Genomic DNA, 16,000 nt, shown 5'->3' on the forward strand with positions numbered 1-16,000 from the left:
TCTGTTAAACCCAATTAAATATTTCCATTAAACACAGAATACTTTACGCAATCCACTAGCAATCTGTTGATAATATTAGTGATGAAACATCTGAAGCATTTGAGGTACTTCAAATTAACTGAAAAAAATTCTGTCCACTAATATGAATATTACATTAAGGACAGTCAACTCCAACCTCTTTACAATTAAGAATGCAACTATACTGCTCATCCTGGAATACAACATAAACCCCAGAGGTACACTCTATGGTAAATGTGAAGTCACTTGAAGGTGGAGCCAAGTGATTCAAAATAATTGGAACACAACTGAAGTTCAAACTTTAAAAGAGTACAAAGATCTCAGGCACTTGTGAATTTCCTTTCAGTTTCTGTGTTAGAATAAACTGGCCCTTCTTTAAGCAAATACAGTTCTTCCTTTGTTGTGCTATGACTGCAGCAGGTGTACTTGATGCTTTTCCATTTACAAAGTTAGCTTTGCAAAGCTTGTAGATGCAGAATAGCTACAATGGCCTGACAGTTCTGGAACTAATACAAATACCCTATAATTAAACATCTTGAGCTGGCAGATCTACCTATTAATAGTAAAAATAGCACGGGAACTTGTATGTCGTCATAAGCTGAGTCAATAGAGCTACTCCCCTATTAAGTTGCATATAAGGAGCTGGGAATTGACTGTAAGAGTCACTACCTCTTGTGGAGCTGATTAGTCCTTGACACCAGTCTCTGAGAAGTACAAACTTCGAAGATAGTTGAACATAAAAACTTCTGAGTTTTCCATTTCACCCCAATAAACAGAAGAATCATTCATTATTATCCAAAAATGGACAAGAAAGAGATACCTTTACCTGGATTCTCAAAGAATAATCATCTTCCAGAGGACACAGTGAGTAAATAGTAAACTTACATTAAATCCTGAAAGGTTTTGACAATTTGACGATTTTGCTTGTTGTGAATTGCAGACGCTTTGTGGTGCTCAGGGTATATCAAACTACAAACCAATTACTGCTAAATGGAGAACAAGAGTGTCTCTGTTGTGGCTGAAACCTGTTTTTGGTTTTGAGTTCTAGACTGCAAAAGTCTAATTTCTAAGTTGTCCATTTCCTCTCTTTCCCCAAGGCTGTTACCAATGAACATGTGGATGAAAGTGACGAGAATGTGGATCGAGGCAACTGGTCCTCAAAAGCTGACTACTTGCTCTCGATGATCGGTTATGCTGTGGGTTTGGGCAATGTTTGGAGATTCCCTTACCTGGCTTACAAAAATGGAGGAGGTACTTATTGAATTCAAAATAGAAGAAGGCAGAAATTAAAGGGAACATTCATTGAATTATAAAAGAATATTAAATTCAATGAATCAGGGAACAAGTATCAAATAAACAATACAGGTTTGAATGGTGCAGGTGTAAGGAACTGCACCTTTGAAATGTGCCCTATCTTGAAATTCAAGAGAAGGTTTAAGAAGTATCCTCATAAAGCAAAGAGGAAATGAATGGAGAGATTAATCCACCAGTCCCTTTCTGAGTTGTACCAACAACTCAGAAAAAATTAGGAGATTCAAATTTCTGAAAAAAATTGACATGTCACAAACACTTTCAGAAAATGTGTTTATAGTCAGAAGTATGATATTTCAAAGAGATGGCATTTAAAACCCAGTGAGCTTTGGCTGGTTTTTAGAATTGATTACTCATTTTGAATATCTTTTTAAAATATTATTGTTTAAAATGTATGTTCAGTGTGCAATATTTGAAATTCTCAATTATCCCTGGGTTCAGGTTTATAAGTTGAGGATATCTGTTCAGATCAGATATTCATCACAATCACATAAAATTGATTGAAGGAAACTGATGACAAACCTGCAAAAATTACAACATTATTCCACAGTAACCTGATTGAGTTGGACAGTGAATTTTACAAGGTGAGCAATTCCCTGATTAACTTAAATCATGAATTCAATTTCCCTGTAAATCAGAAGTATGAATTTCTGTCAGCTTGGCAGCAGTTGTTGAGCCCCTGCATTATCTCAGGGACAGCTGAATCACTTTGGAGACGGCACACAGAACTTTCTACTGTTTCCTTTATTCACCAAATCACTATAATTGGTTTTAAGTCATGTTTCCATACTATGTGTAACAAAAAACAGTTGCTGAGAAACTCCTACAACATTAGAACCAAGCCCCACCCTTTGGAATCAGGTTGCAGGATGTCTGTAAATATATAATTACCGAAAGAAAACAAGCTGTCTTACCTGCATTCCCTCGGATCAGGTTTCTGCATCCAACTTCATAATTTCCCTCAGGATGTGCAAATGATGGGAAGGTTCCCTTAAATTTTTTTGAAATCTTTTCCCGTAGGTTAACCTTCCCACACGATACACACACTTCAGGTTACACAGAAACCTCCCAGCAACATACATTACTGCATTTAATGTCTGTCTAATGTGTTCAACCTCTGACTGGATTGACTATGTGAAATTTGATTACCTGGCTCATTACCTCACTTGAAAAGAATGTGAAAGTTTATTTCCTGTGGCACACATACTAACTGAAATGCCTCAAATACTAATAATAATGAAGGCCTTGTCAATGTAAATGTGTTTTAAGGGTCATTTACTAAGCCAGGCTGTTTTGTGACTGTAGCGTTTCAACCTTTCTTAATAATATCCAAAGAGTAAAAAAACTCACCTATTTAAAGATTCAAATCTTCCATTGCCAATTGTAGAAATTCTTTTTCATTTCACAATGCTTTTTTTTTCACTGCTGTGGAGATTTGAACTTTCTTGTCTGTTTACCAGAACTAATGGTCAATTTTGTTGTAAAAATCTCTTGTTTTCAAATTCTTTGTTTCTTGTTAAAAAAAATTAAAGAGTGACATTTTTGCCACAAGCACCGATTGCATTTTCATCTCCAGGAAGATTCCTACAATGAATTCCATGTAAACTACCTTCTTCCATAGAATCCCTACAGTGCAGAAGGAGGCCATTCGTCCCATCGAATCTGCACCGACCACAATCCCACCCAAGTCCTATTCCTGTAACCCCATATATTTATCCTGCTAATCCCCTGACAGAAGGGTCAATTTAGCATGGCCAATCAACCTAACCCTCACATCTTTGGACTGTGGGAGGAAACTGGAGCACCCAGAGAAAATCCACGCAAATACAAGGAGAATGTGCAAATGCCACAAAGACAGTGACCCGAGGCCAGAATTGAACCCTTGTTCAATTGTTTGGAATTGAACTTCTTGTTCTGAAACAAAACATTTACTTTGTGTCAATTTGGTGCCATATGGTGCTTTCAAGTGGAAGGAACTGGGGCTTTGGAAGTAAATTAATAGGATCGGAGTCAGAATGTTCAGTGTAGTTGTTTTATATTCAGATTTAGAATACAGTCCACATTAACTGTTATCTGTCAATGACAATAATCAGTTCCTGTGTTAATATGAAAAGATTCATTTACTTTAGTCTCAAACTGTATAAATAAGCCTGCTCATCCATAAACTTTGTTATATTTTCCAGGTGCATTTCTTATTCCCTACATAGTCATGCTGGCACTGGCTGGGATGCCCCTGTTTTTCCTGGAATGTTCTTTGGGCCAGTTTGCCAGCCTCGGACCTGTTGCAGTGTGGAAAGCCATGCCAATGTTTCAAGGTTAATTTCTTTTTAACACCATATGTTTAAGGAATAGCCATTTAATTCACATTAATACTTTGGTTATATTTTCTTCATTAAATGGAGATTTAAGGCAGCCTTGCTGAAGTACTGTTTAAAGGTTTTCATTTGTCCACTTGTGCAAAGGCAATGAAGTGACTCATACAAAGTCAAAACATTTTCTTTCCTTATTTCAAATTAGTCATATTTTAGCCCAATACCTGTAAAACTCTCTGTCATCTAGGTGGAATTTTACGCTCCCCAGGGGTGGTCTAAGAATTGGGGGAATGTAACATCTGGCACCATGGCAGTGGCACTGTTCCCAATGCCTATCCACCCCCAAAGGTATTTAACTGGCAGAGGAGAGATTAGGTGGCCCACTTACTCCAATTAATGACTCCTTCCACTGTTCCCTGGGTTTTTCCCACAGCAAAGGAGGCTAGTGGCATGTGTCCAGATTGCCAGCTAGTGAAACCTCGTGACATCCTCATCGGATCAATGGGGTTGCTTCCTGTTTGGTCACCTGAATCCATCACAGACCCCTCCTTCGCCAAGATATTCTTCTCCATCCTATTGCCCTTTCCCCTACTCTGTCAATCTGAATCCCAGGCCGTTATACTCCCATTGGTTTGGCTGGCAGCAACTGGGGATGGGACTTTCTCTGAAAGTGAACACAGAATCCTTAAGTTCTGGAAAAGTCCCAGAGGATTGGAATTGTAGAATCCCTATAGTGCAGAAAGAGGCCATTTGGTATATCGAATCTGGACTGAACCAGCTTTTTATTTTACCCAGGCCCTATCCACATAACCCTGCTAATCCCCCTAATCTACACATCTTGGGATACTAAGGGGCAATTTAGCATGGCCAATCCACCTAATCTGCTCATCTTTAGACTGGGGGAGGAAATTAGAGCACCCAGAGGAAACCCACACAGACATGGAGAGAATGTGCAAACTCCACACAGACAGTCACCCAAGACTGGAATTGAACCCGGTCTCTGGTGCTGTGAGGCAGCAGTGCTAACTACTGTGCCACCATGTCCCACAATGAGAACTGCCAATGTAACATCCTTATTCAGAAAGGGATGGAGACAAAAAACAGGTATCCCTAGGCCAAATAGTTTAACATCTGTCGTTGAGAAAATGCTAGAGTCCATCATAAAGGATGTAAAGCAGAGCATTTAAAATGCATAATGTAATCTAGGGGAATCAACACGCCTTCATGAAGAGGAAGTCGTGCCTAACAAATGCATTAGATAATGAGCAGGATAGATAAAGTTGAACCAGTGGATGTAATATGCTTGGATTTCCAAAAAGTGTTCAACAAGCCATCGCACATAAGGAGGCTTAATAAGAGCCTATGGTGTTGGGAGTGGTTTATTAGCACAGATAGAGGATTGACTAACTAATAGAAGTTAGAGAGTTGAGATAAAATGAACATTTTCAATGCCACTAATGGAGAGCTACAGGGATTAGTGTTGGGACCACACTTATTTACAATAAACATTAACGATTTGGATGAGGGAAGCAAATGGTACTACTGCCTAGTTTGTAGAAGACACAAAGATAGCTGTGGAGGCAAGTGGTGAGGATGACACAAAGGCTGTGATCTCATGACCACGTCACGCCCAACATTCAAGAGATGAGGTGGTAAGATTGGGTGGAAGGCAAAAAATCAGATTCACACCTTATTTTTGCCTCCCACCATGGTTTTGTCGGTGAAGTCGGCTTCTCACCCCAGAAAGCACACAAAGCCAATGTAAGTAAAAATGACATGCTTTGTGATATTGTCCAGGCTCACCTACCTGTACCACCTCACTGACCAATGTTCTCCCTGACAAGAATCACATATGATCCCCACCAATGGGGACCAGATCTGATAGCACAGCCAGGGAGATTGGAGGCCATTTAAGCTCCTGGGTGGCTGGGGGTCCGGCCAGGCAGTGTCTATGGGGCATCTGACATTGCCCATCAAGTACCATTACTTGCAGTGCCAAGATTGCAGAGTCAGAGTGGAGGCAGAACCAGTGAGAAAGAGGCAAAGGGTGGAGCCATGATGGGGGCACATGTGGGGAGCTCCACAGAGATGGCAGGGAAACTCTTTTGGGGTGTGAGGAAAGGTGACCTCTGCCAACGGGAGTGATCAGCAGGGTAGGAAGGGGGGAATACTGCTGGGGTTGGGGGGGGCAATCCGCGATCAGAGTGGAAGGGAGCAAACTCTGCAGGGGGATGATGTCCATGGGAGATCTCAATGTTCGTGAGGGAGATGGGGGGGGGGGGGGGGGGCGGCAACAGGGGATCTCCCATTATACTGGGAGATCAGGGCAATGATGCCCCTAGGCCTGAGCAACCGGCTTCATTAGCGAGCTTAGGCTCCACCCACAACCTCCGAGAATCACACCCTGACACTTTGTTGCACTAACTGCCATAAGATTGCATTTTCAAACTCGCCCCAAAAAAGAGGCTGAAACTTTACCGTTTTTTCACTTGTTTAGCACTTAAAATGTTTTTTCATAAAATTCCAGCCAAAGAGTCTACAGGGAGATATAAACAGGTTAAATGAGAAGGCAAAAAATTGGCAAATTTAATATAGTGTAGGAAAATGTGGAATTATGCACTTTGAAGCTGAATATTATTTAAATGGAGGTAGACTGCAGAAATCTGCAACACAGGAATTTGGGGGTCTTTATGCATAAACCACAAAAATCTAGCATGCAGTTCAGCAAATAATGCAGGAAGTAAATGGAATTTTGGCCTCCATTTCAAAGAAAATGGAGTATAAAAATAAGGATGTCTTGTGAAAATTATACAAGACACTAGTTAGAGCACACTTGAAATACTGTGATGAGTTTTGGTCCCTTGATCTAAGGAAAGATATATTGGCATTGGAGGCAGTCCAGAGTAGGTTCACTTGATTGATCCTGGATTTGGAAAGACTTTCTTATGAGGAGAGGTTGAGTGGGTTGGAACTGTACTCATTGAAGTTTAGAAGAATGAGGAGTGACCTTACTGAGGCAAATAGGATTCTCAGGGTGCTTGACAGGATGGGTCTCCAGAGGTTGATTTCTCTTGTGGAAAGTTTAGAACCGGGGGGTATGATCTCAGGGTAAGGGATTGCCAATTTAAGCCAGAGATGAGAAGGAATTTCTTCTCTCATAGGGTAATAAATCTGTAAAATTCTTTACCACAGAGGGTTGTGGAAGCTGGGTCATTAGATATGTACAAGGCTGAGAAAGATAAATTATTAATCAGAAAGGGAATCAAGGGTTATGGGGATAGGGCAGGAAAGTGGAATTGAGGATCATCATATCAGATCAGTCATGATCTCATTGAATAGCAGAGAAGGCTCATTGGGTCAAATGGTCTAGTTTTGCTTCTACGTCTTATGGTCTTAAACAGATTTATTGCTCCCAGTTAATAGTTAATGATTCTCACTTTTCAACTGTTGGTTAAAGAATGCTCACTTGAACAGGAGATCAAAGGATGACCAAAGCCCAGAATGAGTTGTCCATCACGGATGGGAGAGAGATGAGCACCAAATTAGGTCATTTAGTTTTTCAAACTAAAGGCAAATTACATTTAAAAAAGAATGTAATTCCAGAATTAGAAATGAGATGGGAATTAATTCTATTAAGAATTAAGGGGGGATCATCACCACTGGGAGGGGGCTGGAGATCAGGGTCCTCCAGGACAGGAAGGGGGGGTCAGGATGGCTCCTGAATGCTTGTGGGTGCTGCAATCAGGCAATGGGGGGCTGCTGGAAGAGCAACACTGCAAGGGTCCCGGGCTGGCCTGCAATTGAGTTGGCCAGCAAAGTGCTCGCTGATAGTTCAGGGCCTCTGCGCATGTGCAGAGTTCTGGAACTGTCAGACTTTGGCGTGAATAGGCCCCACCCCCCAAGCTTTTAATGACATTCACGATTGTGACCTTTGCATTGCACAGAGTATGGGCGATTAGAGTCTGAAGTCCCACTGAAAAAAAAATTGTGATTTATACCAGTTTCCCTGCAAAGTCAGCACTTAAAACTTTATTGGGACAATCGCCTCCCTCCTCCGCCCCCCCACCTTCCACCGTTGCTGTTCCCTTCAGTCCACTGTGTACAAACTTGAATCTTTATGACCGACAATAAGTTCAGCCATTTATCATCAGTTTGCTTTGGATCAAAACAATAACTTATAGCTCCTGCTCTTCAATTTTAATATTGCTGCCGATTCATTAATTGTCTATGAATGTAAAGAAAATTTCTGGCTTCACTTTTCAATGCAAGCTGTCTCCTCTACACTCAGTTCCAGAAATAAGTGTACAGAGTTCACTGGCGTACTAGTCATTAAGATAAGACTGTCCAATTAGTTACCTTTGCTGTTCTGTCCTTTGCCTGAGCCTACCAAGCCAGACTTCCCTTAGAGTTCAATTATGCCCTAGCTCTGAGTCCAAATATTTCCCTTGTTTCTTGCTTATCCCCTTCAAGCCCTTTCCAAGCTTGTCTCGTCTATGAGATTGACCTCCTGTTCAATAAACCCGTTCATTTTTTTATTTGATTTATTATTGTCACATGTATTAGTAGGCAGTGAAAAGTATTGTTTCTTAAGCGCTATAGAGACAAAGCATACCATTCAAGGCATATGACAGAATGCAGGATGTAGTGTTACAGTCATAGCTAGGGTGGAAAGAAAGATCAATTTAGTGCAAAATAGTCCCATTCAAAAGTCTCACGACAGCAGGGAAGAAACTGGGTTGGTACATGACCTCAGACTTTTGTATCTTTATTCTGATGGAAGAAGTTGGAAGAAAGAATGTCTGGTGTGCGTGGGATCCTTAATTATGCTGGCTGCTTTTGCGAGGCAGCAGTAAGTGCAGAGAGAGTCAATGAATGGGAGGCTGGTTTACGTGATGGACTGGGCTTCATTCATGACCATTCTAACAAACCACCTGATAGGGCGGTACATTGTTTAAAGGTTAAAGGCTAGAGGCTAGCATCCCCGTGTTTCCATCCACTCCCGGCCCACAACTAAATCTGAATGAATCCACCCCCATGAAATTCTCACTAGAGCCTGCCTCTTGGCACAGGTTGGCATGGGCATGATGCCAACCTGATAGTGGCAACCTGTGCCAAGGAACATTGTCAGGAGGCATTGCCAGGCTATGTCCTGTTTCCCCAGGAGATATAATCACCCTTACACGCCCAAGGAGACACCCACAACAGTTTCAGGTGTCGGTGATCCTGGTGCAAATGGCACCAGCGTGACATCATGCTGGTGTCCTCTGCATTTACAGTGAGGGGGAAGTCCTGGAGAAAGTGCTCACTAATGAAATGCCAACGTATTAAAATTAACTTCCTGGGGTCCCGCGGCATGTTTCACGCTACTTCACCGGTGAGGGGCCCAGAAGATTGGAACTTGGAAACTCGCTGGCACGAATTGCGCTCTCTGGATTTTGAATTGCCGCCATTCTTGCAGATAGAGAGTGCAGGCTCAAAATGTTTCTCACTGATCCTCTGAAAAACTTAAAAACATTTTATGATAGTTAAAGAGGCACGGTGGCGCAGTGGTTAGCACTGCTGCCTCACAGCGCCAGGGACCTGGGTTCGATTCCCGGCTTGGGTTACTGTCTCTGCGGTGTCTCCACATTCTCCCTGTGTCTGCATGGGTTTTGTCCGGGTGCTCTGGTTTCCTCCCACAGTCCAAAGTTGTGCTGGTTAGTTGCACTGGCCATGCTAAATTGCCCCTTAGTGTCAGAGGGGTTAGCTAGGATAAATGCATGGGGTTATGGGGATAGAGCCTGTGTGGGATTGTGGCCCAGACTGAATGGGCTGAATGGCCTCCTTCTGGACTGTAGGATTCTATGATTCTAAAGGTGCTTTATCAATTACACCATGCAGCATGTAGTGTTCAATTCTATGCTACAGTCAAAAGGTCTAAGTGTAATGAACAGGCAGATAAAAGCAAAATACTTAAGTAAAAACAGAAAATGCTGGAGATACTCAGCAAGTCTGGCACAATAGGCTCAGCAGAATAGGCAGATGCTGTTAACAACTGGTAAGTGATTCCTCTGAATCACATCCTGAGATCAATTTTATGATAATTGTTTCTATTTATATTGGAAATTGCTTTCTGCTGATTCCTCTTTGAGTAAAGAAAGATGATGAACTGTTTCTATTGTCTTTTAGTTTTAGACATATCTAGATAGGCTGGGCGAATGGGCTAGGAAATGGCAAATGGAATTTAATGTTGGCAAGTGTGAGGTGGTCCACTTTGGTAGGAAGAATGGTAGGAAGGACTATTACTTACGGGGCGAAAAACTGCAGCAGGTGACGGTGCAGAGGGACCTCGGGGTCCTTGTGCATGAGTCGCAAAAACCCAGCTTGCAGGTGCAGCAGGTGGTCAGGAAGGCGAATGGGATGCTGGCCTTCATAGCGAGGGGGATTGAATATAAAAGTAGGGAGGTCTTGCTGCAGCTGTATAGGGCATTGGTGAGGCCGCAGCTGGAGTACTGTGTGCAGTTTTGGGCGCTGCACCTGCACGAGGGTATTTTGGCCTTGGAGGGAGTGCAGAGGAGGTTTACTAGGCTGATACTGGAGTTGAGGGGGTTGAGCTATGAGGAGAGGCTGAATAAACTAGGCTTGTACTCGTTAGAGTTTAGAAGAATGAGGGGAGATCTCATTGAGACGTATAAGATGATGAATGGGATGGATAGCATAGAGGTGGAGAGACTCTTCCCGCTCAAAAAAGACAGTAGGACTAGGGGGCACAGCCTCAAGATAAAGGGGAGGCGGTTTAGAACGGAGTTGAGGAGGAACTTCTTCACTCAAAGGGTGGTGAATCTCTGGAATTCTCTGCCCGTTGAAGTGGTGGAGGCTGCCTCGCTAAATATTTTTAAGAAGCTGGTTGATGGGTTCTTGATAAGAGAGGGGATTAAGGGTTATGGGGAGAGGGCAGGAAAGTGGAACTGAGCCACGACAGATCAGCCATGATCTTATTGAATGGCGGGGCAGGCTCGAAGGGCTAGATGGCCTACTCCTGCTCCTATTTCTTATGTTCTTATGTTCTTATAATATTTGTTTGGATTGCTTTGGATTTGTGACAGAGTGCAACATCTAAATCATGCGGAACTCAAATTTTTATTTATATTAAAAATACTAATTTATATAGTGCCTTTTATAACCCTAGGATATCCCAAAACATATTACAGTTATTGAAGCACTTTTGAAGTGTGATATCACAAGCACAGCAGCAAGTTTGCAAGCAAGCTCCCACAAACAGTAACGTGATAAATACTGGATAATTTTTTTTTGCGACATCGAGTGAAGGATAAATATCAGCCAAGATCTCTAGAATAACTCTCCTGCTCTTTAAAGTGTTGCCATGAGATCTTTTGCATCCAGCTGAGAGAGTAGATAGGCCTCAGTTTAATGTCTCAGCCAAAAACTCAGTTTTTCCAATATTGCAGCGCTCTCTTAGTACTGCATAAGGGACTCGGTCTGTATTTTTGTGCTCTAGAGTTTGAACTCGTGCTGATTCAGAGCCGAGAATGCTATGAACTGAGCCACAGTTAAAATTGAAAGTATTTTCACCAAGCTGCTTTGTAATTAAGCAAAGCTATGAGCTAATTCTAATGCATTATTCAAATATAGAAAACAGCTGACGTTCTGTATATCATTCAACTCTCTCCCCACAAATCACAAGTCTCTATACACAATCCAATTTCCTAGTCTTTCACTGAGACACTCAGTTCATACTGATACACTCCCTCATCCTCAATTCAATTTGTCACTCGTTTCCTTCTCGCTCAGTTCTAGACAAACAGAATAACAGTAAAGAAACAAAATTGGTTTGTCTCAGCAGCTGAATACATGAAAACACAATTGATTCAAGTGAATATCTTCTAACTTAAATTGCTTTCTCAATCCATTTAAAGGTGTGGGCATCACGATGGTCCTTGTGTCAACATTTGTGACCATTTACTACAACTGCATCATTGCCTACAGCCTGTACTACTTGTTCGCCTCCTTCCAATCCCCCCTGCCGTGGTCAGATTGCTTCAGTTGGTGGGGTGCAGATGAAACATGCAGCAGGACTCCCAAAGGTACTGTCTGAACTTCTATTGGGTAAAGTATCCAGACCGACTGGTCAATTTTCATTCTGTCAGTCTGAATGAGAGAGAAAAATGGACAACTTTTTAAATATCTATCTTCATTTCAACTGTGTAGATGGCATCTCAAGTTATAGAACATAGAAGTAGTGTTGTGACTGGCAGTAACTATTTAAATCTGAGTATTGGGCTATCTAAAACCTACATGTCTCGATAAATATTTCCTGAGCTATGAAAGTTTGAAATTTGAAAATCTTGCTGTCACTGGTACCTGTGAATTTCTAAGAAACAGCTTATGCTAATTATTTATTGAATGGAAGGTATACATAAGAACATAAGAACATAAGAAATAGGAGCAGGAGTAGGCCATCTAGCCCCTTGAGCCTGCCCCACCATTCAATAAGATCATGGCTGATCTGAAGTGGCTCAGTTCCACTTTCCCGCTTTCTCCCCATAACCCTTAATCCCCTTGCCTACCAAAAACCTATCTACCCGCGTCTTAAATATATTTAGCGAGGCAGCCTCCACCACTTCAACGGGCAGAGAATTCCAGAGATTCACCATTCTTTGAGTGAAGAAGTTCCTCCTCAACTCCGTTCTAAACTGCCCCCCCCTTATCTTGAGGCTGTGCCCTCTAGTCCTGCTGTCCTTTCTGAGCGGGAAGAACCTCTCCACCTCTACCCCATCCATCCCCTTCATCATCTTATACGTCTCAATAAGATCCCCCCTCATCCTTCTAAACTCCAACGAGTACAAGCCCAGTCTTTCAGCCTTGTACCCGTTGGAGTTTAGAAGGATGAGGGGGGATCTTATTGAGACGTATAAGATGATGAAGGGGATGGATGGGGTAGAGGTGGAGAGGTTCTTCCCGCTCAGAAAGGACAGCAGGACTAGAGGGCACAGCCTCAAGATAAGGGGATAAGGATACATGTAAGTCGATTCAAATGACTATTATTTGTTTCGTTGTTATTTCATCACATAAAATAGCAATATTGTAAATTCAATATGAGGTTTGATTTTCCCACCCGCTATGCCGAGAAATTTCAGTGGGAGGCCACAAATCTGATGTGTGCCCGGCGTCCGGCAGGTCATGATTCTCCCAAGCCATTTTTCTTTACAAAATCAGCCTTACACTGGGGAACAACGCGAAGCTGACTTTAATATTAATTATCTCATTTAAATGTATTTAGCGAGCTCCAGGCGCTATTGGTGAATCACCTAACGGCTTCTATATTGCACAGAGTGACATAAGTTAATGAGACTTAGCTTGCTAAAATAATAGGCAGGAAACCCTCCCATTTCCTCACCCATTGGACATTTGGGTCAGAATTTTCCCATCCCATCTGCCACAGGAATGTAATGCGCAGGACATGAGCCAAGCAAAGATGAATCGACCTTAGACAGGACTTTCTGGTCTTGGATTAGCACGGCCGGAAAATCCTGCCCTTGAAATCACCCCATGATGTCAATTGCTTTCAGAGACTGAATGAGGTCTTATGGAAGCATAGGATTTATGCAGAACCACCAGATAAGTTAAGGATAGACACATGCAACTGTATGAAAGACAAACGTCAAAATCTTACTATTGTCCATATTGGCAGGATCTTACGATCCCACCGACAGCATATCCCCATCATTGGTTTCCAGGTGGCAAGGGGTGCATTCAACGGGAAACTCCATTGACAATGGCAGATTTATAAGGTCCGAGTTACACGTCACCTACCACCACTGCGAAACACGCACAGAAAGGGAGAAAATTTCAGTCCTATATAATTTATACTCAAAAGGTTAGAGCAGACCCCCAAAACTGTTAGGGTGTGTTATGTTATCCTTATGCTACGTTTACGAATGGGCTTACTATTATTGCCAGCAGGAAGGCAGAGTTTTGGTCCTAGAGTGATAGTTGGTTTGAAAGCTCAATGATTAGTGTGCATACAGTGAGTTGGAACCAATGTGTTAACACTCAAGTGGTTAACACAGACTCATCAGATCTGTGGAACAGAGTGGACAACTGTGAGGGAAGCTCTTTTTATAATCTCCCTGGCAGTCCCTTAGAATCTAGGATGATTGGCTGCATTCTACTTCAATGGGTTCTGAGATGACTGATAGGTCTAAGACACGATCTGTAGACACTTCCACATGCAAGACAGGTGGTGCTTGAAGAGTTGGGTAGACGGATTGTTTAGACTGTTCCCTCCAACAGCTCAACTTCACCTCTGCACTTTCCCAACAATTTCTTGCAATGCATTTGGTAACTTCCTGAATGAACTTTCTCCACTTTAGTTGGGCACAAAACAGGGTTTCCCATGAATTGGCAAAGTATCAAGTCAATTAATTTCTGCAGTATTTTAAATTACCTAAGTACCCAGTAGGCAATCCTTCAACAAGGTTTTCTTCCCTCATCAGGTTCTCCGTTCATAATCAACAATTGGATTCCAATATCTCTGAATATCAACCAATCATCTCCAATATCTTTCTCACTCAAGGCATTTCTACTTCACTACTCTCTCCAGTCATTATCTTTCTTCCTGCCTGCCCCACAGAAGTGTTGAATTCAATATAAATTAATTCAACCTGATATACATATGAATTGTGTTATGTTTATATTCCCCTTTGCATTCCATATAACTTACACTATCAACATAATCTTCTATAATTACTATTTGAAAATTATTGTGGAACTTTAAAATTGTGGATTGCCCTATTCATTGCTGGAGTATAGTGGTGTTGAACAGATGGACTGACGATGATATCTGACTTTTCGTATGTGGAATGGGGCGTGGGTGATGTCTGACCATCTCATATTGACTGGGACTGTAAAATGTGACCCCAGTTCTGCAGGCTGAGCAGACTGGCTGTTATCTGCTTCTGAAAATCATTCAAATAATTGCTGCCATGTTGAGATGGTTTACTAATGTTAAAAGTGCATCATCAGTTGTATTCTCTATCATTAACACTGGCATCAGGTATGCCCAATTGCTTCTGGTATACAGAATTACAATATGTGGCATACCTTTAAGACTGCAACAAATGTTTGGTGGGAAAAATAGTAGCTGAAAACGGGCAACCTTCAAAACAGAAATGTTCACAGTCACAGTCAAGGTATACCCCTTAAAAGGGAAAGATAAGGCAAACAAATCCAAAACTCCCTGGATGAAAAAGGAGGTAGAAATGAAGATAAGGAGGAGAAAGTGTGCTTATGACAGGTTCCAGGTAAAAAATACAGTTGAGTACCAAGAGAAATACAGAAGGTTCGGGGGGTGGGGAGGGGGTGGGGAGGGAGTGAAAGTCTACATGAGAGAAGCAATAAAGGATTTTGAAAGATGACTGGCAACCAACATAAAGCAGAATCCCAAAGGTATTTTGTAGGCATAAAAATAGACAAAAAGAGTGGTAAAAGGAGTGGGACTGATTAGGGATCTAAAAGAGAAATTACACATGTAGGCAGAGGGAAGGCTGAGGTTTTAAATAAATATTTTACATCCATCTTTATGAGGGAGGTAGACGCTACCCAGGACATGACAGGGAAATTCTTTCATAATTGAGAGGAGGGAGTATTGAACAGACTATCCGTACTGAAAGTTGACAAAGCCCCAGGAATCGATGAATGCATCCAAAGATATTAAAGAAAGTGAGGATGGAAATTGCGGGGGGGGCACTGGCCATAATCTTCTTGTCGTCTCTAGACTCAGGGGAGGTAACAGAAGACTGGAGATTTGCAAATGTTATATCCATGTTCAAAGAAGGTTATGAAGATCACCCCAGCAAATAAAGACCAGTCAGTTTCTCTTAATATGCCACCATCAGAACCCTTCTTAGCCATGATCACCACCATTTATATTCCCTTTATCTTTTCATCCATGACATCCTTGTTAATCTCTCCAAATCCTCCACCTATCACTGATGTTCAATCCAGCTCTTAATGCAACCCCCCCGACACCCCACCCCCACCTACAGTATAAATCTCATCCTATTTCTGGTTTTCTTTAGCTCTGACAAAGAGTCATCCAGACTTGAAATGTTAGCTCTGCCTCTCCACAGATGCTGTCAGACCTGCAAAGAGTTTCCAGCATTTTCTGCTTTTGTTTCAGATTCCAGTATCCACAGTAATTTGTTTTTGCATCAGTTTAAGATCAGTGGTGGGCAGGCTTCTCAAAACAATTATTCTGGACAGATGTGGTAGTCACATAAAAAAATGTGGGTTGAATAGATAGAACCAGAATGTATTTCTAAGGGGGGAAAGATGCTGAACTAACTCGTTGAAGATTT

General features: G+C 41.9%; 1 protein-coding gene across 1 annotated transcript in view; it reads left to right on the forward strand.

Annotated features, from left to right (window-relative positions):
* Positions 1 to 678: 678 nt before the first annotated feature.
* LOC145342120 (sodium- and chloride-dependent neutral and basic amino acid transporter B(0+)-like) overlaps positions 679 to 16,000 on the forward strand; it is a 66,154-nt gene continuing 50,832 nt past the window's right edge. Inside the window, exons 1-4 of the mRNA XM_080187358.1 lie at positions 679 to 882; positions 1,116 to 1,269; positions 3,513 to 3,644; positions 11,558 to 11,725. Coding sequence (XP_080043484.1) covers positions 820 to 882; positions 1,116 to 1,269; positions 3,513 to 3,644; positions 11,558 to 11,725 — 517 coding nt within the window. The 5' untranslated portion in view covers positions 679 to 819. The remainder of the gene's footprint in view (positions 883 to 1,115; positions 1,270 to 3,512; positions 3,645 to 11,557; positions 11,726 to 16,000) is intronic.

Source organism: Carcharhinus amblyrhynchos, chromosome 4 (assembly GCF_965287045.1).
Source record: "Carcharhinus amblyrhynchos chromosome 4, sCarAmb.v2.hapA, whole genome shotgun sequence".
NCBI classification, from domain to species: Eukaryota; Metazoa; Chordata; class Chondrichthyes; order Carcharhiniformes; family Carcharhinidae; genus Carcharhinus; species Carcharhinus amblyrhynchos.